At 33.9% G+C, this 26,256-nt stretch overlaps 3 protein-coding genes across 11 annotated transcripts; all 3 read right to left on the bottom strand.

The window, feature by feature from the left end:
• Nucleotides 1–1,221, bottom strand: LOC109360562. The gene is made up of 3 exons (XM_019605581.1): nucleotides 1,155–1,221; nucleotides 986–1,060; nucleotides 1–738 (listed from the first exon to the last, which is right to left on the bottom strand). The coding sequence occupies exons 1-3, from the start codon at nucleotides 1,219–1,221 to the stop codon at nucleotides 371–373; spliced, it is 510 nt and encodes a 169-aa protein (XP_019461126.1). The 3' UTR covers nucleotides 1–370.
• LOC109354924 lies at nucleotides 1,331–5,636 on the bottom strand. 2 transcript variants are annotated; one of them, XM_019597749.1, is made up of 9 exons: nucleotides 5,464–5,636; nucleotides 5,318–5,368; nucleotides 4,267–4,288; nucleotides 3,790–3,904; nucleotides 3,466–3,498; nucleotides 2,959–3,084; nucleotides 2,485–2,591; nucleotides 2,316–2,390; nucleotides 1,331–2,068 (listed from the first exon to the last, which is right to left on the bottom strand). In XM_019597749.1, exons 1-9 carry the CDS (start codon nucleotides 5,593–5,595, stop codon nucleotides 1,701–1,703), a joined length of 1,029 nt encoding a protein of 342 aa, XP_019453294.1. In that variant the 5' UTR covers nucleotides 5,596–5,636; the 3' UTR covers nucleotides 1,331–1,700. The 2 variants fall into 2 exon arrangements, with proteins under 2 accessions (XP_019453294.1, XP_019453304.1); XM_019597759.1 differs by lacking the exons at nucleotides 4,267–4,288; nucleotides 5,318–5,368; nucleotides 5,464–5,636 and adding an exon at nucleotides 4,021–4,175.
• LOC109354883 (dicer-like protein 4) lies at nucleotides 7,050–24,679 on the bottom strand. Of its 8 annotated transcripts, none has more exons than XM_019597696.1 (25): nucleotides 24,375–24,679; nucleotides 23,705–23,882; nucleotides 22,004–22,114; nucleotides 21,569–21,709; nucleotides 21,379–21,451; nucleotides 20,010–20,074; nucleotides 19,584–19,724; nucleotides 19,372–19,500; nucleotides 18,394–18,532; nucleotides 18,080–18,176; nucleotides 17,697–17,889; nucleotides 16,428–16,588; nucleotides 16,126–16,332; nucleotides 15,741–16,006; nucleotides 14,890–15,164; nucleotides 14,101–14,534; nucleotides 13,684–13,784; nucleotides 12,559–12,764; nucleotides 12,211–12,420; nucleotides 10,479–10,940; nucleotides 10,075–10,347; nucleotides 9,231–9,560; nucleotides 8,007–8,316; nucleotides 7,809–7,902; nucleotides 7,050–7,278 (listed from the first exon to the last, which is right to left on the bottom strand). In XM_019597696.1, exons 1-25 carry the CDS (start codon nucleotides 24,503–24,505, stop codon nucleotides 7,119–7,121), a joined length of 4,887 nt encoding a protein of 1,628 aa, XP_019453241.1. In that variant the 5' UTR covers nucleotides 24,506–24,679; the 3' UTR covers nucleotides 7,050–7,118. The 8 variants fall into 8 exon arrangements, with proteins under 8 accessions (XP_019453241.1, XP_019453224.1, XP_019453233.1 ...); XM_019597679.1 differs by having other exon boundaries at nucleotides 7,809–7,923; nucleotides 24,375–24,678; XM_019597688.1 differs by having other exon boundaries at nucleotides 7,809–7,923; nucleotides 18,403–18,532; nucleotides 24,375–24,678.

The following is a 26,256-nucleotide window of genomic DNA, read 5'->3' as shown; positions in this document are numbered from 1 at the left end:
AGCACATGAAACATCCTGGATTATTTATTAGACCCATATCATTCAACATGTATTCAATTGTGCAAGGACAAAACAAGTAGGTATCTTCTCTGCTAGAAAGGAATTAATGACAGGAAGCCTGTGCATTTTAATTACCACATAAAAAGTACTGAAACAAAATAAAAACCACCATATAGATAAGGTATTAGTACCACTACCAAAGCACATGCCAATTCTACACAGTAGTGTTATCATTAAATACATGTATTCATCTAGATAAGGATCTTATATCAAAGCATATTTCACCTTGGGCTGTATTAATCTATGTATTAAATACCATGATGTGACTAAAGGAGGAGCCTAACATGGAGGATGAGGATACAAACTGCCTTCAAAGTTCAAACAATATGTGCTCTTCTTCTAATGTGGTCCTATCTTTCTCAACTGAGACCCAACTTTCTGCAATCTTAGCAACTCTTCCTTCTGAAATCTCAACTAAAGTAAAGGCTCTTGTTGTACTTTTAGTTTCTAGTGAGGAAAGAGCACTTTTATCATCAAAGTTTCTATTGTCTTCATCAACCAACCTTTTGACTCTTGGAACGACGGCCCCATTCAAGTAGATAGTGTTGTCAGTGCCAACTACAATCATTTTCCTAAAGCCATTGCCGAATGCCAGCTCTTTGTGCATGTGACCAAACACAACCAATGGAATAGATACTTGATTGTTTTCCTTTAGCAAGGATATTGCGTGTTCTAGATCTGTTATAAAAACATAATAGACTGGGTTAAAAAGGGTAAACCCTTTCCTATGTTTGCATTATCTCAATCACACTTCGCATTTTAAGGGACGGTTCTACCAATACTAAAAAGGGACAGCATAACCAATACCATAATCCAAGCTTAATAAGAGAAAAAGAAAGCAAGCCTTGATAAATGAAGTGATTTCTGACTGCCAAAATCACAAAAGGGAATATAATAACAAGTCAAGCTCTGAAGTAAATAGTACCTGGGTCACCATGATCACCACCACCCACAAATTCCCAATCTTTTCCACATATATCGCTCAAATCAGAACCAAGGCCTATACAAAGTTTAAATTCAAAAACCATTTTATGTATTAGATATGATAAACTAACACCACAGGAGCTGATATTAAATTTGAGATGTTGATGCACCTGTGGGTCCATTATGTGCGAGTAATATAAGAAAATGATCCTCTGGTGTGCCAAGAGTTTGGTACATGGGGACATGAATATCTTGGGACAGAAGATCCTTGTCCACTGGACTGTACTTAAAAAGAATGAATTTGGCACCAAATGAGACAGAGACAGGTTAAAAAATATCCATATTGAGCACATGAAACATCCTGGATTATTTATTAGACCCATATCATTCAACATGTATTCAATTGTGCAAGGACAAAACAAGTAGGTATCTTCTCTGCTAGAAAGGAATTAATGACAGGAAGCCTGTGCATTTTAATTACCACATAAAAAGTACTGAAACAAAATAAAAACCACCATATAGATAAGGTATTAGTACCACTACCAAAGCACATGCCAATTCTACACAGTAGTGTTATCATTAAATACATGTATTCATCTAGATAAGGATCTTATATCAAAGCATATTTCACCTTGGGCTGTATTAATCTATGTATTAAATACCATGATGTGACTAAAGGAGGAGCCTAACATGGAGGATGAGGATACAAACTGCCTTCAAAGTTCAAACAATATGTGCTCTTCTTCTAATGTGGTCCTATCTTTCTCAACTGAGACCCAACTTTCTGCAATCTTAGCAACTCTTCCTTCTGAAATCTCAACTAAAGTAAAGGCTCTTGTTGTACTTTTAGTTTCTAGTGAGGAAAGAGCACTTTTATCATCAAAGTTTCTATTGTCTTCATCAACCAACCTTTTGACTCTTGGAACGACGGCCCCATTCAAGTAGATAGTGTTGTCAGTGCCAACTACAATCATTTTCCTAAAGCCATTGCCGAATGCCAGCTCTTTGTGCATGTGACCAAACACAACCAATGGAATAGATACTTGATTGTTTTCCTTTAGCAAGGATATTGCGTGTTCTAGATCTGTTATAAAAACATAATAGACTGGGTTAAAAAGGGTAAACCCTTTCCTATGTTTGCATTATCTCAATCACACTTCGCATTTTAAGGGACGGTTCTACCAATACTAAAAAGGGACAGCATAACCAATACCATAATCCAAGCTTAATAAGAGAAAAAGAAAGCAAGCCTTGATAAATGAAGTGATTTCTGACTGCCAAAATCACAAAAGGGAATATAATAACAAGTCAAGCTCTGAAGTAAATAGTACCTGGGTCACCATGATCACCACCACCCACAAATTCCCAATCTTTTCCACATATATCGCTCAAATCAGAACCAAGGCCTATACAAAGTTTAAATTCAAAAACCATTTTATGTATTAGATATGATAAACTAACACCACAGGAGCTGATATTAAATTTGAGATGTTGATGCACCTGTGGGTCCATTATGTGCGAGTAATATAAGAAAATGATCCTCTGGTGTGCCAAGAGCAGCTTTCTGGATTCTCTTAGCACTCTCGTCCATGTCTTTGATTCCATATCTAAAAGAAACCTCAGATTTGAAATTTTGATTTTGAGTTACAGTGGATACTATAATAATTGCAAAACACCACATAACATGATCTTATTGAGAAGTCACAAGAGGCCATCTAATGCTACTTTTAAAGTAGCGTATGCCTCATGAAAAGAATGGATAACTAAATGAGTCAATGCAAGATGGCTATCACGTATGAGACGAATGCATTAGAAGCATAAAAATATATCTCTACATTCTTTGGAAGTGATCGCATAATTAGAGAAAGAGGTGAATTTACTTTATAGGCATTAGAAGCAAATGTGGAAAGCTGAAAACATTAACAAGCATTTGAGAATCAAATTGTCTATAGTTGGTTTCACAACAATACACACCTCGCTGATAGAAGACTTTTCCGGGATAGTGGTTTACCCCCACTAGAAAACGGCCGTCCCCCAACAACACTCACTTTTATCATAGGGAAGTCTAAACGTTTATAAGCCGCATGCTCCTTGCCAAGGCTGAGTTTCACAGCAATTTATTAATAACTTTTCTAAGGAGCTCTATAGAAAAATAAAAGTATTACAAGTAACCTGTGAAGGAAATTAGACATGTTTGGTGGAAATAAAAGTAGTCAGAAAAAAAGGCAATAAGCTTCTAAGTAGTGAACTTTACTCCTCAGTAATTGGCTACTTCTACTCTGGGGCAGCAAAAAAACCATCCTTGATATTTTGAAATCTCTTTTAAAACTTTAATGGGCTAGGAAAAGGGGCATGCCATATCATTACAACATTTCCTCTTTTGATAACCTAACGAACTTATTACTTCACCCACATAGTCATATACATTTAAGCTACAGATGGCAACAACAAATATGTTTTATCCTTCTAGCTGAAGCTTACCATTCTAGCTGAAGCTGAACTTTATCCTTCTCTCTGACATTTAAATCCAAGTGTTAGTTTAAACTTGAACTAAAAATCAGCACTTTCAACTTAACACCTATTGGCCAGAAAACAAACTTCAAGCAAATTATTTAATTAGCATATGACAATAACAATTAGACTCCCATAAATTTTGGGATGGATGAGTAAATTCATTGTCCTTGTATCACGTCTCATAAAAATTGTATTGTGTCATAGAAGAATCTTACAAGACAACCTTTCCGCAAAGTAAATCTATTAAGACATAGATGCAGAATGGTTCCAGGACAAACATGTAAACTTTACCTTCCAGAAAACTGTTTAGTAAACCAGGAATCATGGTTTCCTAATATAACTGCTTTAGCAAATTCAAGATTCGCAACACTCTGAACGACTTCAACATTTTCATCACCAAAATCACCTGATAATATTCAATACAGGACACTTGAGAAAGGAAAGAAGCAATAAGAGAGGGATAAGTAATGTAATTAATAAAGCATAATAATCTTAACAGATACATAATGAAAATAACTTAACACGAGATAAACTTGGCATGCACTGACATGCTGAATTGTTTGAATGTCTGGCTATTAATGCTGATCATAAATATTAAGTAACAACACTCTTGATTTATTAAGACGTGCATTAGAGCAAAGCCATGGCATTCAATATTCAATATGAATGCATATTTCCAAATCTGATAGGTTGATCAGCAAACATACTCACACATTTAACACAACACCATAATGTGATAGGTTGATCAGCAATAACAATGAAACTTGCCTGTAAACAGCACCAAATCTGGCTGCACTTCAATATAGGTCCAGATTAGAATGGTATATAGGATATACATTTAAAGGCTTATTAAATAAGTTGATATAAATTCAAGAATGAGATGTGACAAAATAAATTAACATAAAGGATAACTCACTGCACAAAACTGTACATGGTTAATTCATTTTGAGCATTTATACATAAATGGAACAACTATAGCTTCAGTTGGCTTCTCTATAAAAAATGTTTGCATAAACTATCAGTTTGTTTAGAGAAGGTGAAAATGGACGAGCTGATTTTGGAAGGAGTGGAAATCAAGGATGAAATTTATATTGCCAAACATGGAAATTGAGAGGAACATGGGAGGAATAGAAGTGGAGAAGATTGACATCTAATTTCACCAAAATCTATCTCTAAAAAATGGGAATTTGATAGCAGCATCTCTAGAAATAAATGACAACGACAGATGAATATGTAATTTCACAATTTTTCTTCGCTTTCATTTTGATAAACAATTTGTCCCTTTCAATTGAAACCTAGCAACCCTTGGAACCCAAAAGTAATCTTGGAAAACATTAGTGATGTGTGTTAACTAACATCCAAGTTATGCACCACCACCGCTACAAACTTAATAGCTTTCATGTAAATTTTAACACAAACAATGTTATACTATTGCTGTTGCTGTTATAACACAATACACCAACTTTAGATTCTCTAATTAGAGCCTAATCTTTTGTTGCTGCTGTCATGGATAATACATCCTATTATCTCGTTAATCGAAACTAACATCAGCATGGAGCAAGGCCAAAATCAACATTGAAAAAAGCCTTTTTTTACCTCTGAATCTATGTCACTTACTTGCATACTAATGTCTTCAAATGATCTTGCATTCTCTTCTATGTCAAAACTATTAGTATTATTATATTTATTTCACTTAGTGAATCTCATTATTTACCCCTCTAAAATACTGAATCAAATTCCACAACAAGTCAAAGATTGAATAAAATCGCATGGAAAAACTAATTTAACTAATAGATAGGAAGAACGGAGAAAAAGGTACCTTCAAGAACTCAAGTGCTCTAGAATCTTCTTCTAGGTTCCAGAAATCATGCTTCACAAAAACCTCAATTATTAGGACTTGTTTGGGAATTGAAATATGAAAAATTAACAGTAAAGTTAAATGAAGATGAAAAGTTGGATTATTACTATATCGCCGACGATGGCAATTCGAACGGAGGACGCCGCCATTGAGGTACGACTGAGGTTGCGCTTCCACCGCGGTAACAGCTTATCGAAGAAATAGAAGACCGAAGGCGCGTGAAGATACGCGCTTAACATGGGTATTTAATTTATTACGAACATGTTCTCAACTTAAGGTTTTTTTTTTTGCATGACCCATAAAATGAAATAAGCAACGACAATATAAACATTTTTATATATTACTAAGATTCAACTTAAGATTTGGATAGAAACCAAAAAAATTTAAGATTTAAAATGTTCATCATTTTATAAAAGTTTAGGTGAATTGAACCCGATTTACTAGGATCAAAGAGACTCCATGAATCTGTAAACACTTACAAAGATACTTATGATTAACTACTAACAAGGTTTTCATGTAAGAAATGTGATCATAGTTTTTTATACTATCATTGTATTATTTATTATTCATTTTCCATCATCATTCAATCAAAAGTTATTAAAATAAAGAATGGATGATATATTGACTGTGTACATATCTTTATACTATAAATGCATAAATATTACACTCTTTTTAAAATTTTATTTTTCACATTTCTTATAAGACTTGTGTTAGCCTTTTTATAACTTGTTAGGTCATTATACGCTTGAATGTATGATATCATATACTATTAAAAAAAGCATAATATCTATCAGAGTTAAATATACGAGCATTGCTATATCCTCATACTAAATCATCTTCCCCACGATAAACACATGTCACTTGTAATTCAATCATTAATAATTAAAGTATTTTATTGTGACACATGTTATCTTCTTGTGGGTAGGATGATATAGTAGGAGAATATATAATTTTCCTAAATTATATATATATATAGTATGCATTAACATTTGAACCCAAATCTATTTTGTATGTCATGATGGGGCGGGCTAATGATGAAAAAAGAACAGATTTTGTTCAATTACGAAGTGAAAGCTGATAATACTTTATCACCTTAATCCATTTTAGGATGAGAAACAACCACTATCTCCTCTAATATTTTAACTTCATTCAAATACCATTTTTTAGTGGGACTCAACCTACACATTTCTATTTCATTTTGATAATTATTTAATGATAAAAACATTAGATCATTAGCAACTATCTTTAAGGCCTTGAGTTACTTTTGTAAGAGTTGTTTGAACCTAAATGTAACGATTTATCTTATAAACGAATTTCTTTATCATCTTTTAGCTGTGTATTTCAAAAAATTCATTCAAAAATCAAATGGCAACTTAAAGTTGTACAATTTGGTTTTTCAAATAAAATGATTGTTTTGTAATATCACTTTCAAATTTCATGTCCATATTAGAAACTTTACTGTTATAGCTGAGACCGTATGCATACATTGATTTATAAATAATCATAATGTACAATACCATATTTTTGGAAATGTACCCCTAGTGGTTTTCTAAACCTGAACTATTTATTATATCTTTTTGCTTCTAGATATAAGATTGTCTATAACACTGAGATCATTAAGAAATTCCAAATGATACTCTTAGGACACTACCAAAACCTCTTAGTCAAAAAGGATTTACCTACACCAATTTTCTTCTAAGTTATTATAGGACATTGTACATTGTACATAGTACATGGTACACTGTATTTGTTGGGCAATGTATCAATTACCCTTAGGAATGTAACCTTCTTTGTGCAGGTACCAAAATGCACCCTCAGCTGCACTCTCTGCTGCATCTTTCTTCTTTGATTTAGGTTCTCCAATGAACAAAAAAACCACATCTGGGGCTTCTTCTATCTCCAATGTTGCCTTGAAAGTGAATCTAGAAAAAGGAACAGCAAAAGAAATAGCATTGTTAACATATGATCCATAATGTCATTTCAAAAGAAAAAGAGCACCCCAAAAGTTTTTATATAGCCTGAAATTAACTGAAAGATGTTGTATACAAAATGTTCACAAAAAGATTATGAATTTCAATTTTATTTATCATCATCATCGATTCATCGTTTGGTCCATGTAGCTGAACCCACATAGTGGGATAAAGGCTTGACTGTTGTTGTATCATCAATTCATCACAACTTACAACAGTATCGAAATATTCAGAAATGGGAAGTTGAAAATGATAAAAGGATACTGACTAGTTGGTCACAAATTTCAAACATAGATGAACCATGGCAAACCGAAAAGATAAACCATTTGAGGCAAATTCAATGATTAGAATGACTAAAAAATAATAACCCATAATAAACTTAATACTAATATTCATTCACAGACTCATACTAAATTGTTTAATGCGGGAATATCAGATTAGCAATTACGAAAAACTAAAAATAAAGTTAACGAGGGACTCACAACTTCAGGTGGTCCGGTCCCTCTTCTTTGCAGCATTCAAATAATGGAGGTTTCCAGCAATTGCCAGCACAGAATTCGTACAATCGAGATCTTGCTGTTCCTTTGTTCAAAGAATCTGAAATGATATTTAGGATTAACAAAGAATTGTACCAGCTCCGATCTTTAGCATCTTGAAACAAAAAATAATTTGCATATTACCTGTTCTCAGTGAGTCATTGTCACAACCATTAGTCTCAATGGTTTCACTAAGCCGTTCCTTAGGAGAAGATTGAAGCCGTTGGCCAACAGGTTTTGCACTTGGGGTGGGTATATTAATTACATCACGGATGGGGCGAATTACTGGGTTAGACTTTCTGTATGGATCTCCATTAACCATTATGTTCTCGATGGCATTAGCAGCTGTTACATCAATCGGGGTTTCATCATAGCCAATAAGTTTCGGTTCCATCTTATATGTTGTTTTCAGAACTTCTTCCAAAGATTTTGACTTTGGTTTCCAGCCTTGATCCTGCACAGCAACGCTCATGCCACTCAAATCATAATTAAGTACAAGCTACATATATGTATGTGTTGAAGAAGAAATTCACCAAGATAGACAACGTCGAGATATTTTAGTTTCATAATATTATGTATTGCTATAATACAGGTTTACTAATTGCACTACAAACATACCTACACTTTTTCTTCTCTATTTAAAAAGACCTCTCTGTATAGTACTAGTCACTAGCATACACAGGAATAAGAATTTCTCTATACACGGGTAGTGCCAAAAGACAAAATGAGGATAGAATCAGATTTATGTCCTAAATTTCAGTAATGAGCTCCCCTTGTTTTTAAGGCTGGTAAAATGGTTGGTGAAAATTGGAAATTAACACTACCACGTGATCGATACAAGAATGACGTAGAAGACAATTTTCCACCAGCCCAAAGAACTCGCCTAAATGCATAATGACTCTATAAAGGAGAATAAAGAGGAAAAAGGAAAAGAAAATTAGAATGAAGTGTGTCATTAGTGCCAGCCACGAGACTAATTAAGTGTGACAATATATCAAGTCTTTAGAATCTACTTAGAAGAACTTCACAGTATAAAAAACGGCGTTAAAGGAAAAACAGATACAATTCCATAATTATGAACTTGATCATTAGAAAGTACACAATATGAGAGTTTCTAGCTAGAGATGAAGAAACATATACATCTTAAACTGGAACGTTCATATTTCACACATTATAAACAACAGATTTTGAAGTTTCAAAAACGATAAGTAAAAAAGGTTACGCCGTATAGCATTAAAGGTTTAAAAACTAATCACAGTTCTTTTTTACTGACTCACCTGTGGTTTCACCATGCAATAAATAAATGCAAATTCTAAGGTATTGAAAAAAGGAGGGTGGAGGAAAACAAGCTAAGCATACTTGTTTTACCTTGAAGTACGAAAATAGTAGCTGTGAAGCCATTTTAGAAGCCTCTTTTATACTTTGGCCGGTTGCAGAAGCGGATTTAGATACACCATCTCGAGTCACCTTAGCTTCAACCGAAAACATTTTAGTCAGTTTTGTAGTCTGAAACTCCAAATCCAAATTATGAGATTGACAAAGTTCTTGCAAATCCCTAACAGGACTAAGCTGCAATGTCGATGAGAATTTCATGATTGGGTCCAAGAAGGAAGTCATAACATCCCAAACTTTGTTCAAATTGAACCCCGAATCAAGAAGAATGGCACCAACACAAGATTCCACCAAGTCACCCAGGGCCTGAAGTAACCAAAAATATTAGTTTAGACCTTAAATACGTTTTGATGCAAAATTAAGAAGCAACACAAATCGTAGAGTTATGGATGTAAGGAGGAATCCTAATAGAACTCTTGAACTGATCAATTCTAGTAGGACTCTTAAGCAAGCATGAAATTATTCGTGATGCAACATAAATCTTAAACAATATTTATTGCACTTTTGAACTGCTTGCTTAGGATATTAAATTGAACCCTAACGCCCCTGAAGAGTTACTCACATCCATAACCTAAACAATAGAGCAGAAAATGCAATAAAAATTGTCATATTCCATTTATTTGCTATGATACTTCCAAGTAAATTACCAAAATAGAACTTTGGAAACGATGCAGAGAATTGAGCTGCAAATAGGAATGGTTTCATAAATAAATAATACTTCAGGAGCTTCATCTTAGATTACCAAATATAATAGAAATATAATGAATAATAGAAAACGCATCTTAGTGTAGCAACATTATGAAAAAGTCATAATGTCTACCTTCGGACATTTTGGCCCTTGATTGACGCCACTATGTGACTCAGGTCTTCTAATATAGTCCACATACTTTTTAATTGCCTCAGACAGTCCACTTGAATCACTTAAAAGAAATTCATTAAAATTGTGATCTACCGCAACACAGGCAAATGCCTTATTGTTAACGGACAACGATCTCAAATCTGTCAATTGACCAGGCTTTAACTTGGGATAAGCTGAGTATAGGTATGAACTAATCAAATAATCCAACACCGCATCTCCAAGAAACTCCAATCGCTGCAAAGAATTATCCGGTGTCAAAAATTAAAGATCAAGGGTCTCACTAGAATCGCCAAAGATCAAAAGTAGGAAAAATAGTGCATATTAGAAGTCAGAGCATTGGGAGTTAAAAGAAAAATAGCACTTACCTGATAGCAGCCTCCACCATGCTTATTATAAGAAGGATGTACAAATGCCTGGATAAGCAGACCCTTATGAACAAAGTGATATCCTAACTTATTTTCAAGTGAACGAATGTCTACATCTGCAGAAAGAGGAACATAGCCGGCACTTCCCAAGCAAGCATTAACCACTTGTGAGGCCTCAAAATTGATTGGTATTCCAATCCATGTAAGAAATGCAACTGCAGCTTTAAAGCCACTGTCAACTAAGAATGCTCCAACCAGAGCTTCAACCACATCAGAAATTGTTTTCCGATGTAACCAGTGGTGATTTTTATTGCATCGGACTTCCGTTGGACTTCCTTGCTCCTTGATAGAATTTAAACATAAGTGTATGCTTTCTTCAGTTTCCTTGTCACAAGCTATTGGGCAGGGACGGCCTAATGCATAGAACAGGGAGGGATCCAATGCCTGATCGCGTATATAGACCTGGAAGAGGGGAGAGGGACATTGAGATAATCCTTATGCTGGTAGATAATAAATAAAAAGCATTCTAAAGTTTGACACCAAAATAATTAAAAGTTATCAAGCTTATTAGCCTTATTACATTGTTGTTTCAGTTTATTTATATATCTTCAGTCCTAGGGTAACCTTTGTATTTTTCAATCATTGGTTAAGAATTGCGTTGTGCTTTCGAAATATGTTATGATTGTTATCTAATGCCATTTGGCCTTGCCTTAAAGTCTATGTATTCCTTATTGAGTTAGTACTATTGATTGAAGCCTAGATCCTTAATAGTGTCAGGAACTTATTCCCTACCCCTGGAAATAAACTAGAAGATGTCTATTTACAGATATGCCAAAAATAATGAAATTTAATAAAGATAAATTTAAAAATAGTGAAACTTTTTTCCGATTTGTATCATTGCATGTCACATTCATGTAAATTACACAGTGGCCTGACCAGATTGACTTTGGGCCTTTGTAGGATTGTTTATTCTCATCTTCTACGGAGGATCTAAGGCTTACTTTCAGTTTCATATTGACAAATGCATGAATTAACTTCATTTGGTTTTAGACACCAACAACAACCAAGCCTTAATCCTACTATGTGGGGGTCAGCTACATGGATCGGACATGCTATAATACTCTATCATAAATCATGTTCATTGACAAAGCGTTGATCTCTAAATCTTTCCTAATTGTTTTGCCTAGGTTTTTCTTGGCCTTCCTCTTCTCCTAGAAATTGGACTAACCTTCATTTGATCTACTCTCCTTACTAGTGCTTCTAATCGCAAACTATCTAAGGCGCGATTTTACCAATTTTTCTACAATTGGAGTTACTCCAACATTCTCTTTAATGCATTCATTTCTAATATGTGATAAGAAAGTATGTTGGTAGTTGGTTAGGCTTTAGATCCTCCATTTTAGCTCTTAACATGTTTCGTTATTCTACGAAAGACATAATAACAGGTCCATATGCAGGAAATGCCTGTCTTTAGGTACAAAGTCCTGTGTCAATCTATCTCCTAAAGTGACAAGGTTGGTTTAGGAATTAAAATAGAAGAATCGAAATACCATAAAATTAGTTTTTCGTCCCCAAGATAATTTGAGCAAATATATTAGATTATAAAACAGCGTGGCTAATAATTGAAATTAGTTCCCACCATGTATAGCATTATGAATCAAACAGCAGAGCAAAGAATCATGATAACATCTTTATTAGGGTAAAGCAGTGGCAATAGAAAGTATAGTTTTACCTGCAAATTGTGCTTAACAGCCAACTTAAACAAATTGGAATTGTTTACGGCATTGGAACGCTTTCCTGTAAGGTCACCTTCATGAAAGTTGTCATTCATGAGGAAAAAATGGCGTGCAACAGCAAATTTAAGGAAAGAATCGCCAAGCACTTCAAATCTTTCAAGGGAAAGGCGCTCCAGACACCTCTCGGTGGTGAGAGCCTCTAAAACCTAGCAAATTATTCACAATTATGTTAATAGCTCTAAACTCCAAAATCATCTGTACCATATAAGAACTGCAATGATTAGGTGAAACAGAATGCACTAATAAAAAATAAGTATAAGATATTGCATTTAATAAGGTCTTACGGTAAGGGCTTTAATTTCAGCTGCCTCTGGGAAGAAGGATGATAGCATTTGCTTCAACTCAATAGCAACTAACAAGTTTCCAAGACGGTGCATAATTGAGGGTAGCAAAGATATGGAGCTACCAATATCCTTCGAAAAACCTACTATTTTCAGTTCACACAGCTCAGGTGGCAAATCAATGAAGTACTCCTTCAGCTCATCTGCTTCTGTTATTCACACAGTTAAAAGCTACAATCATTTGCAGAACAGTCTGATGAAATATCCTAATAATATCAATAATTCAAGGTAAATCCAAAATGAAGATACAAGTTTTCAAGTAATCAACACACACTCCTTAAATTGAAAATTCAAAAGCATATAAAATTGCACAAACATCGTAGGACATTTTGATAGAAGGAAGGAATGTTAATGTGGTGCATATGGCTTCACCATATTGCGAACGGAGTTCTAGTCACACATATCTTACGCAACAGAATTGCTTTCTTAGCTTCTATACAATGTTACCATGTAGCACATTTTTCATAGAAGGTTTCTTTCATGTATTTGCAAAGGGATTGGAAAGACGTTTGTCATGAACCATCTCTTCCAAAGATTAAGTTGTTGGGTGAAAGAACATGGATGAATTTACTGTATCTCTATCCCCCTACATAGAAGAGCCCTCTGGGCTAGAATACACAGGCTAATCTTTACCATGTGCTGAAATTCAACTTTTATTGAGAAGAACGAGGCAACAAGGATCGAACCCTAGACCACTTATTCATGTAGACGCTTTGATACCATGTCATGAACCATCTCTCCCAAAAGGGTGAAGGAGTGTGAATGGTTTTATTATCTCTAGCACAATTAAATAACAACTAGACCAAAAAGCTTTATTCATTAAGCAAGGCTTCAGAATAGTATTTGTAACTCTTTACAAACACTTGACACAGCCAATTGGACCTGAAATGTGGACAAATGACAAAACATAGATATCCCACTAGCTTGTACAAAAAAATTGATAAGAAAAGAAACATTATTAGAAAAGAATGGAGAAAATTACAAGAGGATAAGAAATTCTCACACACAAAAAGAAACACGTAGAAACTACGCAGAAGGGTAATGCAACAAACTAAACTAAACACATACCTGTATCCTCAAGCCTTCGGTTGTGTAGGAGGTTGTGCAAATTGAAGAGAGGTTTTGCATGCAAAAGTGGTTGTTCAGGGAATTTGAGATGAATGGAATACCTGACATCAAAGCATGTATTTTTTTTGTCAAAAATTGAAAACAAAAATACATGATATTCCAACTTATATATATTCTTAAATATCACATTCTATTAGTTAATTAACATGAGGATCCAATTGCATGATATGATCCTTATAGTCTTGGGTTCCAAACACAATGGCCTAGCTTTTATGGAATGGTTCTCCCTAGGTTCAGCATATCAATCAGCAAATTAAGAAATCTCCCATAGATATATTTTTATCAATAGTGAAGAATTAGTGATACCGAAACCAAAATGAAACAAGGGTATACCGATAATGTTAAACAGATACTTACTTTTCAATGAAGTGATCCACATAGCTTGAAGTGCCTGAATCTTCATAAGGACTGGATCCATTCTTTACATAGATAACATTAGTGACAAAATAAAATGACTTCTTATATGGTACATACACTAAGCTATTCTCAATATCCTTCACACTTCTGTAACCATTGGCAAGTTGCAGGTGAATATCCAAATGGAAAACCTTTTGATCCACAGTATCTGCTGGATGCTTGAAAATTGGCGAAGAAAGGCATCGCCTCACTGTCTTCCAATCTACTGTCATGATGTTTTCATAGTCTTGCAATATGACTGGAAGTAAAAGGTAGAAGGTTGATGTGCTACTGTGAGATTCACCCTTACCCAAGGGTACAAACTCAGAAATAAATTCCAATCGATCAAGAACAATTTTGAGGAACATTTCTTGAAAATTCTCTGCCATCTTAATCTGATGGATGAAAAAGTGCAAGCATTAAGTTGAAGAATTTCTTTCAGTTTTCCACAATATATATAAAATAAAAATTTAACCAAGGCTTTTCCCTCTAGGTAGAGTCAACTACATGCATCGAACATTGTCATAATATCATATCATACATCATGTGTGTAGACAAACCATTTAAATCTAAATACTTCTTAATGGTTTTGCCAATAGTTTTTCTTGGTCTCCCTCTACCTCTAGCTATTGGGCTACCCTCCATCTAATCTACTTTTTTAACTCTACTCTACAGGTCTATTCTAGTCTTCACATATGCCTAACAACCCAAGGTCAGATTCTATCTTTTGGAAAGAATAAAAACATTTACCTCATCTTTGTCAAATTCTACAACTCCAAATGGAACAAATTTTGAAATCACAGATCTACCATGGGCAAGGTGAAGATCAAGTTCCAGCTTCTCAGCCTCCACTGGAAGACGAGTCACGATAAATAAGCCAAACTTTTTGTAGACCCTATCCTCTGGACATGGGCAAAATTTCAAGTAGTAAGAGTTCAGATGAACAATTTTCTCCTTATTTACCCACGACTGCCGAAAGGCAGCAGGAACCAGCATCTCGTATAATTCTCCTCTTGAAACCTCATCTGCATATCAAGGAAAATGAATTAATATACACAACATAATGATATGATACATCCCTAGAAGCAAGCTAATAGTTTTTTTATAGGCAATTTCTTTATGGGGTGGGGAAATTGTGCAGCTATCGGGTTTGAGCCCAGGTGCTCACACAAAAGCTAGTTAATAGTGATCAACATGATAATATAACTACCCTGGAATTTGCTCAGATGCACACATACAATACAAAGAAGAATTTAATTTTGCTCCAATGTTAGCATTTAATATTTCAGACTAAAATCCCGAGTCCAAAATTGAGTAATATGTCCCAGCATATATAATTGGATGATGGTGTAGAAGTTCTTAATTAGCTGTGAGGTATCAAATAATCAAAGAAAAGGTATATTACAGAAATGGTTGCCAAAGAAGGACCATGAATAGTTTAAAAAGCCTAAAACCAGCATGGCAGGATATAAAATCATGTTTTATTGACAAGTAAACATGCGAAATTTTTTATTTCAAAATATAATGTATATGTATATTTATGACAACCCAATGACAGACAATGAGAGCAATGACACATCCGAGAGCAGCTTAAGTTTGACCTTCACATCCATCTGAATTGGAAGAGCTCAAAACCTGCTCCTCTGGCTTTGAATCATTTTGGTTTGGCAAGAGAAAATCACTTAAAGCACCTAATTTGTACAATTCTTCGATTGCTTTCAGGCAAGCATCCCTTTTGGCATCTTCCGTAGACAACTGTGGGGTACTAACAATTTGGTGTATTGGAGCATTGGCAGGTAAAGTTATGTGGCAGACAGTCCCCCCTAAATCATCGAAGTAAAAAAAACTTGGTTTGGGGTCAAAGTACCTGAGAAGAGAGATTATCACAAGTTAAAACATAAAAAGTTGTACTATAGTTCAATGAAACTCCTTAGTTGAGTATATATTTCAGGTCAAACAAAGGTCCAATTTAAAATAAGAACATACTCATCATGTGGAAGCTTTGAACAATACTGGTGAAGCAATGAGATACTATATCCAGAACTCACAGAAGCACCAGATGAATCAACTTGGAATATTCTTTCATTGGGGATGCTGTGTATGTCATTGGATGTTCGTGAAGATACTTCCATATTCATCCGGTATTCATCTTTCTCAAAACCTTCAATTAAGTCAAGCTCCTTCTTACTACCACTGTGATAATAAGATTTCAAAATATATCCAAATGGATGGAATTGCACCAACAAAAGGATTTTAAAATGTACTAAACGTATGGGGAATGCGGGTACCTGTCCACCAAAAAAGCATATTCTGACTGAGGCATACGTGCACGGCCCCTTGACTGTATAAAGCTGGCAACAGTTTCTGGAAGATCAAATCGTATGACAAGGCAACATGTCTGAATGTCAAGTCCTTCTTCACCCACTTTGGTTGCGACCAATAGATTCAACTGTTAGCAGGATAAACCGCATATGCATATTACTAGCACATAACTCTTTGACAAACTAATAAATATATAGTATTTAAGCCATCATAGTTATCTTTATCATTTAAGCGCCACTCACCATCTTAACAGCAATTATGCTTGGAAACACATGCAGAGAATTCAATTTAAGTAAAATATTTTTCACAAAAAAATTCCAGCAGCTCCAACTATATCACAGTTTTGCAATGTAGAAGACTTTTTACATTCTTTCAATAGATTTATTGCCACGTTAGTGTGGGTAACAGTAAATTACAAAACCTTCCCTTTTTTATAAAAGCAAGTGATTATAAAATTTTGTGCCGCCATTAATTTATTGAATATTCTAAATTTCTGAAATTAATAAATTCTAATTCACATAAACATTGCGTTAGAAGACCTCCAATTAAAATAGTCCAAGTTAGGAAGAAACGAAGAATAAGATGAGAGTAAGGGATTGGGTGCCAAGTGTTTTACTAACAGAAATAAGTGTCAGAACTGTAATTAGATATAAAAGAGTTAAAGAGAGTTAGTAAGCGCAGGAAGAGGAGGGGACAGGCCAGGATTCTAGAATATTCTATAGTACGAGAAGGCTGTATTGCAAGTTTTCTACAGTGTTTTTCAATCTCTGATCTAGTATCACACTGATAAAGAACAATGTGTTGGTGTGTTTTATCAATTACAGCATGTTCCCTCTAAATTATGATCTAGTTCTCTTACTTTGCTTGGCTACTAAAAAAAGAAAGGTAAAGTATGATTACCTTCCTTGAGGTTTGATGAAATCGTTATAAATGATTCATTACTCATACTCAGCCGATAGGAGGCTTTAACACTTCAACAAATGCCTCACGCCTAGGACTGGACATCCAAAGCAAAAGTTTGCAGTATTGGACATATGCAGATAGCCCAACATCAGAATAGTTGTTACCATACTAAAATAATTAGGTCTAACTCCACCGCCAAAAAGCTAACTCGTCTAGCAAGGGATGCTCAAGTCATTTTATGTAAGGTTCATCACTCATACACTTATTTTTTTGCCAGAGTCAAAACTAGCATATGGAATCCCAGACTTCCAATAATAAGTAAAAACACTTACCTCTCCAGAGCGAAACTTCTCAACAATGATGTTCATGGTCTTTCGTGACATACTCCTCAGTCCGGCATGGACTCCTACTAGAAAATCACTCTTCCATTGTCTTAGAAGCTTGAGCTTCTGTAGTATGTATGAGAGGGACCTTGCAGTCACAATTCTATTTACAAATATTATACATTTCATGTTTTCTTGCATCCTGAAAATGGATCGTGTAAACAAAAAAATTCGTTACATATTAGTTTCATAACCAAGCAATAGGAAGTCATATATATATATATATATATATATATATAAATGAGACACATAGTATGTGAAAACATGTGTAAAATTAATGGCTTAAACAGCATAATCTTTTGAAAGAATGAGATTGAGAAATGTTTTTCAACCTAAAGTTGGACAGTATCCCAATGAGGCGTAAAAGCTTTGATGAGAAAAAAGGCTCTGTTAGTGTTTCCACAGAAGATAGCTCAGATAAACTGCCACCTACAGATTTGCAAAACAATAAACAGCAAGTTTAGCTTCACCACAAATGACGCACACATCCTACAGGAAGTGCATTATAAATGGGATTAGTTCATTAATAAGATCATGCAAAATAGAAGAAAAGGGTAATAGTATATGTATTTATAATAAGTTGCCAGAAGCAACATCAACGCACAAATCACACGATTAAAAGAACAATCAAGTAATGTTAAAATACCAATCATGCATTGTGAAGTGAAGAGTTCGGCTGCTTGAGTTAGATATTTATCAAACAGAGAGTCGTCACTTGAATATCCTTCTGCCTCCACTAATTCATGCCTCTCAGAATGATCACCACTCAAAAGAATATGACTAGCCTTAAAAAAAGGAACAAGAATATTAGAAAAGGAAAAGGAATAAAAATCGAAACAGCAAGTTCCCAATTGAAGAAAATATAACATCAACAACTGGTAAGGTAAAATATACTGTAGGAAATCAAACTGAATCTGATAACTGACAATGGTTATCATCAAATTAGATAATATATGTAGTAAAAGAAGATATAACAGTATAATTATCCAACATTGACTCTATTTAAGCATAAACTTCTTCAATATTTTAATAACCTCGTTCTTTATATGGTTTTGGAAAAAAGAAATGCTACATGGTGTGGGAGGATATGTTATATATTAGGCACATTATATATATATATATATATATATATATATATATATATATATATATATATATATATATATATATATATATATATATATATATATATATATATATATATATATATATATATATATATATATATATATATATATATATATATATATATATATATATGTAAATAACATTCAAGTAACTAAACCTGTAGATAAATATAATTTCCATAACACTAGAACTCACATGTTTTCAACATAACTTCATAAATTACACCGAGCAAGCAAAACATATCTGCTCTCTTTAACTAATGCAACCTAGACTTGATAACCGAGAAACTCCACAGCTCAATCCAAGCATGTTTTTCTTCTTTGGGTGGGGGAAGGGGCACAACAAATGAAAATAAATGATGACAAAATGAAAATTTTCTATCTTTAGTGGATTATGATTTATACATTCCGGTAGAGAACTTATTACCTTGAGAATCTGTTTCCAGTCAATTAATTAAAGAAGTATAAGACTTTTGAATCAAATAAAAGAGTCTTACTTGCAATGCTCCCCAAATGCCAAGACTTCCCAAGCAGAAAAGCACATTCTCATGCATCCGGTTCAGAAGTTTCTTTGTGTTCATCCGTTTCTGGTGATCCTCTACATTCCTACCGAGGATTGCTGTGCACTGCTCGCATAAAATAAACCAGTGATCAGGGAACCTTATTATCTGATATTCGAATAGTCTTAAGAACTGTATTAATAGTGTACCTGACGTTTAATCTCCTCAAGTTTGGCATAGTAAGTGGTGTACAGATTAGTTTCCCTATTTTCAGTTGAACCATAATGATGTATAGTAATCACAGGAGTGGTTATAAAAGATTGCAATTCCTGGTCTTCAACTGAGTATACCTATAAATGAGATCCAATCATTAGTGGTGAGTAACAGAGCCCTAGAAACTAACAAAAATGAATAAGTACTTATCCGATAGAACCATAACCATGCAGTTTTAATGTACCGCAAGCATAAAGAATTCACAGGACACTGAAACCAATATCTTTGCAATAGTGTTCAAGTATCACAACTCCATAAAGCATAGCCCAGAGGATCAATTCAATAATATTCTCTTACACAGGACAGAGAATAGGAAGACTTAATTTTAAGTAATTTGACATCTTATAATGTGTAGAACCAACCTTAGCATCAAGCATATGTTCCAGACTATTGATACTTTTTGCTAGATTTGCTTCATTAGAAGAACCTGAATTTGAACAACCCAAGAGTTCAGGAAATAGGAAGACGAATATACTTATTAAGAGTAAACTACGCTACTCATATTCAGCAAAGGTACTATGTCGATGAAATATGAATAAACAAGAAGAAAGCTACATTACCAACAATGTAGGCAAACTTTATATAAGGTAATACCCTTTAAGAATCCGCAAGATTGGGTGTAATGAAACAAACATATATATATATATGGAATGCCAGTAACCACTGGCTGTCCCTCCCTCCACCGAAGTTCAATCTTCATCCTACCCTCAAGGAAAAGGTTTCTCACCTTTAACTACCTCAGTATCTCTTTTATAAAATTAACTATGCCGAGTCTTAACAATTGCTAGTTCAGATATCTAGCACAATCCTTTAGCATCCGTTTGGCACACAGAATAGGAATAGTGATTCTATTTTTCGAATGAATAAAGAATTAGAACTTAGAATTCGAATTTCAAGTACAATTCCAATTGCATTGTTTGGGAGTGATGTATAATTTGGAAAAATAATGATTATATTCTACGTTAAAATTTATTTTTGTTTTTTACAAAACTAACATATTACATATAAAATTTATTTAACTTAAAACAAAATTGTGTTGTAGTTGAAAAATATATTCACGTTAAAGATAACAGTGATAATTATATTAATACTTAAATCTTTTGATACTTAAGTTCATATGTTTCATATGATTCAAAAATAAATTAAATAAAAAAATCTGCTTACACCATATTCAGATTATTTATGAAGAACTGAATAACTGTTACGAGAACTGGAGAAATTTGATAACCAGAGAATATCAGAACATTAAAAAAATGCAGAACTATTATGAGAACTAAAAAAGTTCAAATAGGTACGAAGAAGTGTCATGAAAATTAAGAAATTTGGGAGTTAAGGAATTTCTATCAGAACTGTTACGAGAATAGTTACTCATAAATCATTGAAGAAATTTTAGAACAATTGTGAAGAAATTTAAGATCTGTACATTGCTGCAATCGCTTGCACGCTTGAGTGGCGTGTCGTCGATTGAGCGCCGTCGTTGCTTGTGGGTCACCACCACTGCCATTTTTATGCAAGTAATGCTGGTGGTTTTCCATCGTGAAACACAGAATGCTTGTGGATGGAGAATGTAGAATGGGAAGGTTTATGGTGAAGAGATTGATTACATAAAGAAAGGGGGAGAACTGAGTAGATGACTTAAGTTTGTATCACAAAATAATTGAAGCAGCCAATATCATTGATCTTGTTAAATGCCGATACTCAACTTTCCAAACATAAACAACGTTACTTTACCTTTTCCGACAACTGGGGAAGCAGTCATGCCAAATATACGGGGAACCTTTGTTGAGTTGTTTTTGTAAAAGACCTACATTATAAATTGTCAAGAAATAGAAAACATAGAAAATGGGAAGATTTTATTAGAATATTTGTGTATCATCTTCCACCATGATTATCTGCAAAGTTGAGCAAAAGCACAACATACTTTCATGACTGATGCATATGGATGGTTGCTTTTGACTTGAGCATGATGACATTCATCAAATATCAAAAGTGCAATCATCTCCATCTTCATGAAACAATGAGACAAGTTGTGAAGTAATATCTGTGGGGTCATAACCAGAACCTGAAGGGGGAAAACAAGAACACGGTGTAATTTTACAAGCAAGGAAGTCCGTTAGATTAATATTTAATAATGCCGATTTTTTAGCTTTCAAAAAAACCGGAGCCATATTTTAATTTGTAATTTTTTTTCCTGAATATAACTTAATTGTTGAATTTCAACTTTATTTTCAACGGCTTTTATTAAAGTTTGTGTATGCATGTATCACAAGTTCACGTCTGGGTATACAATAGAATAATAATGATAATAATATAGAGAACATAATTTACTTCTATATGATTTAACTAGTATTGTCACCTCATATTGTTCAATCTCCTGCTCCCAATCGTGATGACGTTTCAAGCGCTTGGAACTCCCGCAGTAAATTCCGACCTTAAAATCAGTAGATTCTTCTATAACCTTCGCTTGCTAAATAAATAAATAAGGCTTCAGAAAACACATTATGGATATACATGTGCTCAAATTAGTCAACTATTCGGTGGGAGATTACTAAATACGAGAACAAATCATTGATCAGATTTATACCCAAAACGACCATGCCTCAAACAACAATTGCATTACTTAAGATTCATAATTTTAGCATTCAGGCAATGTTTTATTCGAGAAAACTTCATGTCCAGTTATAATACAATACAATATTTGCTTGATAGGCCCACGAGTTCCTAACAGCACAAATCATATAGAAGTAATTATAACTCCCGCAGTAAATATAACAGCATGTCCAGTAATTATAACTCCCGCAGTAATTCACTCTCGTAACCCTGCAGATTGAAATCCTGATTCACGCAGACCAAATTACCCAACCCTAACAGCACATGCCAGTGCCACCACCAGCGAATACAAAAAGGGGAGAAATTTTTTTGTGGGCCACACTGAGAACAAATAACACAGCCCAATCAGACATGCTTGGCCTGAATGACACAATCCAATAAACCCACCCTCATCTAGTCCACACATACCTGATGATTCATGATTGACAGAATTTTAACCAATAATACAGACTTTCGGGAGAACATACTCAAGACCCATTATCACACCAGCCCTTACCGACCGTAGTATGGGTGCTAACACTCCAGACATGACATGGAGTCCAAAATATTCTCAAATAAAAAAAGGACATGTGTCACTAAAGGATGCGCAAGTCCCTTAGTATAAAATTTCACTAAAATTATTTCCAGAGGTGAAGTACACACGGCTCTATTAGATTCCGCCTGAAAGCTAAAATCAATTTGAATTAAGTGGAGTTGCAGAACAGGTATATAAACCGCACTCCAGGAATAGAGGCAAGCAATATGAGACACCCAACACCTCCCCTCACAGATATCTACCAGAACAGGCGATAAAAGACGGAGATGGACATATTATATTTCCAAACTAAATCCAATTGACATTAAGCCGAGTTGCCTAATAGGTATATAAACTGCACTCCATGAACTGGGTATGCGATTTGGGGCTTCCAACACCCCCACCAAAAATGCCTACCAAAGTATGCGACAAACAACAAAGATCGACTTTGGCTTTGATACCTTGTAGATTACCCTCCATAGATACCTGCTAGAACAAGCAATAAATGACAAAGATGGGCTCTGGTTCTAATAAAACGTCATATTCCAACTTCAAATTAGTTGGTATTACGTAGACTTGTCTAACGGGTATATAAATCGCATGTCACAATTTAAGGCAGGCAACGTTGGACTTTTATAAATAACCCTAGTCTCACTTTGGTCCAGGTTATGTTTTCTCTCTACCCTTTTTCCTCTTTGGCCTTTTCTTCTTAAACTAACTTCACAATTGAAGTGTCATTGCAGGTGGGCCCCATCACCTCTCTCAAATGTGTTCACACTATCCAACACTAGATCAGCCTCGGTCCAAGCCATCTCATGCGGAAATGATTGGTTTTGATATATTTCTACTTATGGTGTGAAAATATATTATATTCCTAAGTTGTCCTGGACAAAGTATAGAATGTTGAATGCATCAATATGTACAGCGGCTCACCTGATGAACTAAAGCCACGGTAGGAGCAAGAAAGACACATATGTCTTTCTGGGGTTTCCGTATCAAATTACCCATCTCATGCATAAGCAGCACGGAAATGTGTGTCTTCCCGCAACCTGTGCCTAAATACACAATTATATTTTCCTCCAGTGCTTTTTTACACAGCTCCAATTGATACCTTCCAAAAGACGAAAACATAAGTGAGATTCTTAAAGTTTCATAAGATATGTATGTAATCAGAAACTGAGCACAGCGAACATCACAATCACACTTCACATTAGGTACATTCTAACCACTTAGATAAAAGGTTGCACAGTCTTGTAGAGCAACAAAACCGGCTGATTAGTTCAACTCGGCAGTCATATTTTCTATAGAATCTTCAAATAACAAAACTTACCAACAAGAAGTATCAAACAGGGTTTATAAAATCCTAGGTTTGATTCCTGCTGCTGATACAAAGGTTAGTAAAATGTCACAAAATCAGAACATGACAACTTCCTCTTCACCTAAACTTTTTTTTGTACCCTTCATAAAAAACAAAACAAAAAAAAACACTTTTTTCTGCAACCAAACAAACCAAATAATAACAATAACCAAACCCACATACCCACTTGATAACTAATCACAATTCAGCAAGTAAAAACAAAAGGGTATCTCAAAAGATGCTTACTTTCTAGCAATTTTCCTAGGATCTTTCTTAACCCAATTTTCCTGGCCATGATTTCTGGGTTCTGAGAGAGTCAAAGACTCTAACTGGTTAGTGATGGTTGAACCATGGGTAGAGGATTCTCCATCTGGCATTGTGAACAGTGCAAAAAGACTTGAACTTTTTGTAGAGACAGTGTGATCAGAATGTAGTAGTAAGGGTTCGAAGGTTGTTTTGTCCTGAAAGTTCTTTCCTTAATGAACACGGTCGCTGACTTTATAGTCTGACTCAACCAACCACTTTCTTCATTCCTTTGCTTAAGTCATTCATGTGTCTATGCATCTTCCACTTTTATAATCAAATTTTGTGATCAAAATAAATTTGACTATAGATTGAAAATTGATTAATAGTTACACTATCTTTGAAAAAATTTAAGTGCATTTATTTTCCAATACCAATCACTTAACTAAAATTAAGTACTTCATATCGATTGTTGTAATTTACTTATAAAAAATTGTTCACAGATCTTATTTATGTATTTATCTCTATGTTTAGATATTAGTTCCAAAATTTATGTTGGTGGATGAAATGGTCTTCATTAATTAACATAAATATTTGAAATTTTTTATAGATTATTTTATTAAGATGAAAAATTAGAAAGTTATAGTTGTGAAGAATTATTATAACGGATTCAGAATTAGTGGTGGTATAGGATTTATTACTTTTACCAATAATTATAGTTAAACCTTTTAAAATAAAGTGAGATATTAGTTACTGTATTTGCGGTATAAGTTTAATATATTAAATATTTAAATAGTGTTTTTCGATATAAGTTTTTATATAATTTGATTTTATAACTTTTTATTGGTGCTTAATAAGATTCTAATAAAAAACTTCATAAATATAGAATGTGCTCCTTTTTGTACCTAAAGAATAGCGATGTGTTCTTTTCACAAACCCATTTTCACAAACCCATATTTAGGATAAGTCTTTACCTTATAATTAAATAATTAAAATTTTGTTTATAAAAGGTTAAATGATCAAGAGTAATAAATAAAGTAACACTATATGATAATTATCCTTTTAAATCATTATTTCATTCACGTATTATTTGATGGTAGGGTGTAGGAGGTTGAGGGTGAAGTCTCACCCATAACAAAATACTAACATTTAATAACTAACATACTAACAATTGCCGATCAAAAAAAATCACGTGTATAAATTTTTAATATGAATAAACACAATATTGAATCGATGTTTTGCGATGTTAATCCATTTTCTAAACTATATTGATGATAATACTTAAATAACTAATATAATATTTGAATTACAACACATACAAAATCAAATAAAACTTGAATTTAAATCATAAAGATTGGTTGACTAGACACATGACATAACCTCCTACTCAAAAACTTTGTTTTATAAAAAGAATTAAAATGTAATCAATGAGAGACAAATTATAATTTTAAAATAAATATGAAATCATTAATATCTCATTGCCTTCATAAATGTGAGTTTGAATATCATGCTGGAAAAAAATGAGAAGAAAAATTGAGATTAAGTAATATTTATACACGAAATTACTTTTATTTAGTTGTGTATAAATTATATTATTATTTTTAAATAAACAATTGATACTCCTAGCTACTATGGAAAGCAACACCAAATAAGATTTTCTGGTCACAAAATTACAGAAAATATTGTAATAATAAATATAAAGACTAGTTTGTGTTTGTTTTGTTCCTTTTTAAAATGGCTACCATTTTAAATGAGGATAGTACCATTTCAAAGGCCTATGGAACCTTATTACCTATTAAGGAAGGAATCAAGGAACTAGTAAAGTCAACAATGTGACATGAAGAGGAGCAACATGGTAGAGAAATAAGAGTAAAAGAAACTTAAG

The sequence above is a fragment of the Lupinus angustifolius genome, chromosome LG01 (assembly GCF_001865875.1).
Source record: "Lupinus angustifolius cultivar Tanjil chromosome LG01, LupAngTanjil_v1.0, whole genome shotgun sequence".
In the NCBI taxonomy this organism is placed as follows: domain Eukaryota; kingdom Viridiplantae; phylum Streptophyta; class Magnoliopsida; order Fabales; family Fabaceae; genus Lupinus; species Lupinus angustifolius.
Note: the sequence above shows the minus strand (reverse complement) of the source record. Positions and strands in the feature narration are given on the sequence as shown.

Excerpts from the sequence above, each read along its gene's own strand:
- LOC109354924 (XM_019597749.1), bottom strand. The coding sequence starts at position 5,595 with ATGTTAAGCGCGTATCTTCACGCGCCTTCGGTCTTCTATTTCTTCGAT. Across the intron at positions 3,085-3,465 it reads GTTCAGCTTCAGCTAGAATG|CCTTGGCAAGGAGCATGCGG; the intron begins GTAAGCTTCAGC and ends TGTGAAACTCAG. Across the intron at positions 2,069-2,315 it reads TGGTGATCATGGTGACCCAG|ATCTAGAACACGCAATATCC; the intron begins GTACTATTTACT and ends TTTTTATAACAG.
- LOC109354883 (XM_019597679.1), bottom strand. The coding sequence starts at position 24,505 with ATGCCAGATGGAGAATCCTCTACCCATGGTTCAACCATCACTAACCAG. Across the intron at positions 21,452-21,568 it reads CATATGCATCAGTCATGAAA|GTCTTTTACAAAAACAACTC; the intron begins GTATGTTGTGCT and ends TTTATAATGTAG. Across the intron at positions 10,348-10,478 it reads ATGGTGGAGGCTGCTATCAG|CGATTGGAGTTTCTTGGAGA; the intron begins GTAAGTGCTATT and ends AATTCTTTGCAG.
- LOC109360562 (XM_019605581.1), bottom strand. The coding sequence starts at position 1,221 with ATGTACCAAACTCTTGGCACACCAGAGGATCATTTTCTTATATTACTC. Across the intron at positions 1,061-1,154 it reads CGCACATAATGGACCCACAG|GCCTTGGTTCTGATTTGAGC; the intron begins GTGCATCAACAT and ends AACTTTGTATAG. Across the intron at positions 739-985 it reads TGGTGATCATGGTGACCCAG|ATCTAGAACACGCAATATCC; the intron begins GTACTATTTACT and ends TTTTTATAACAG.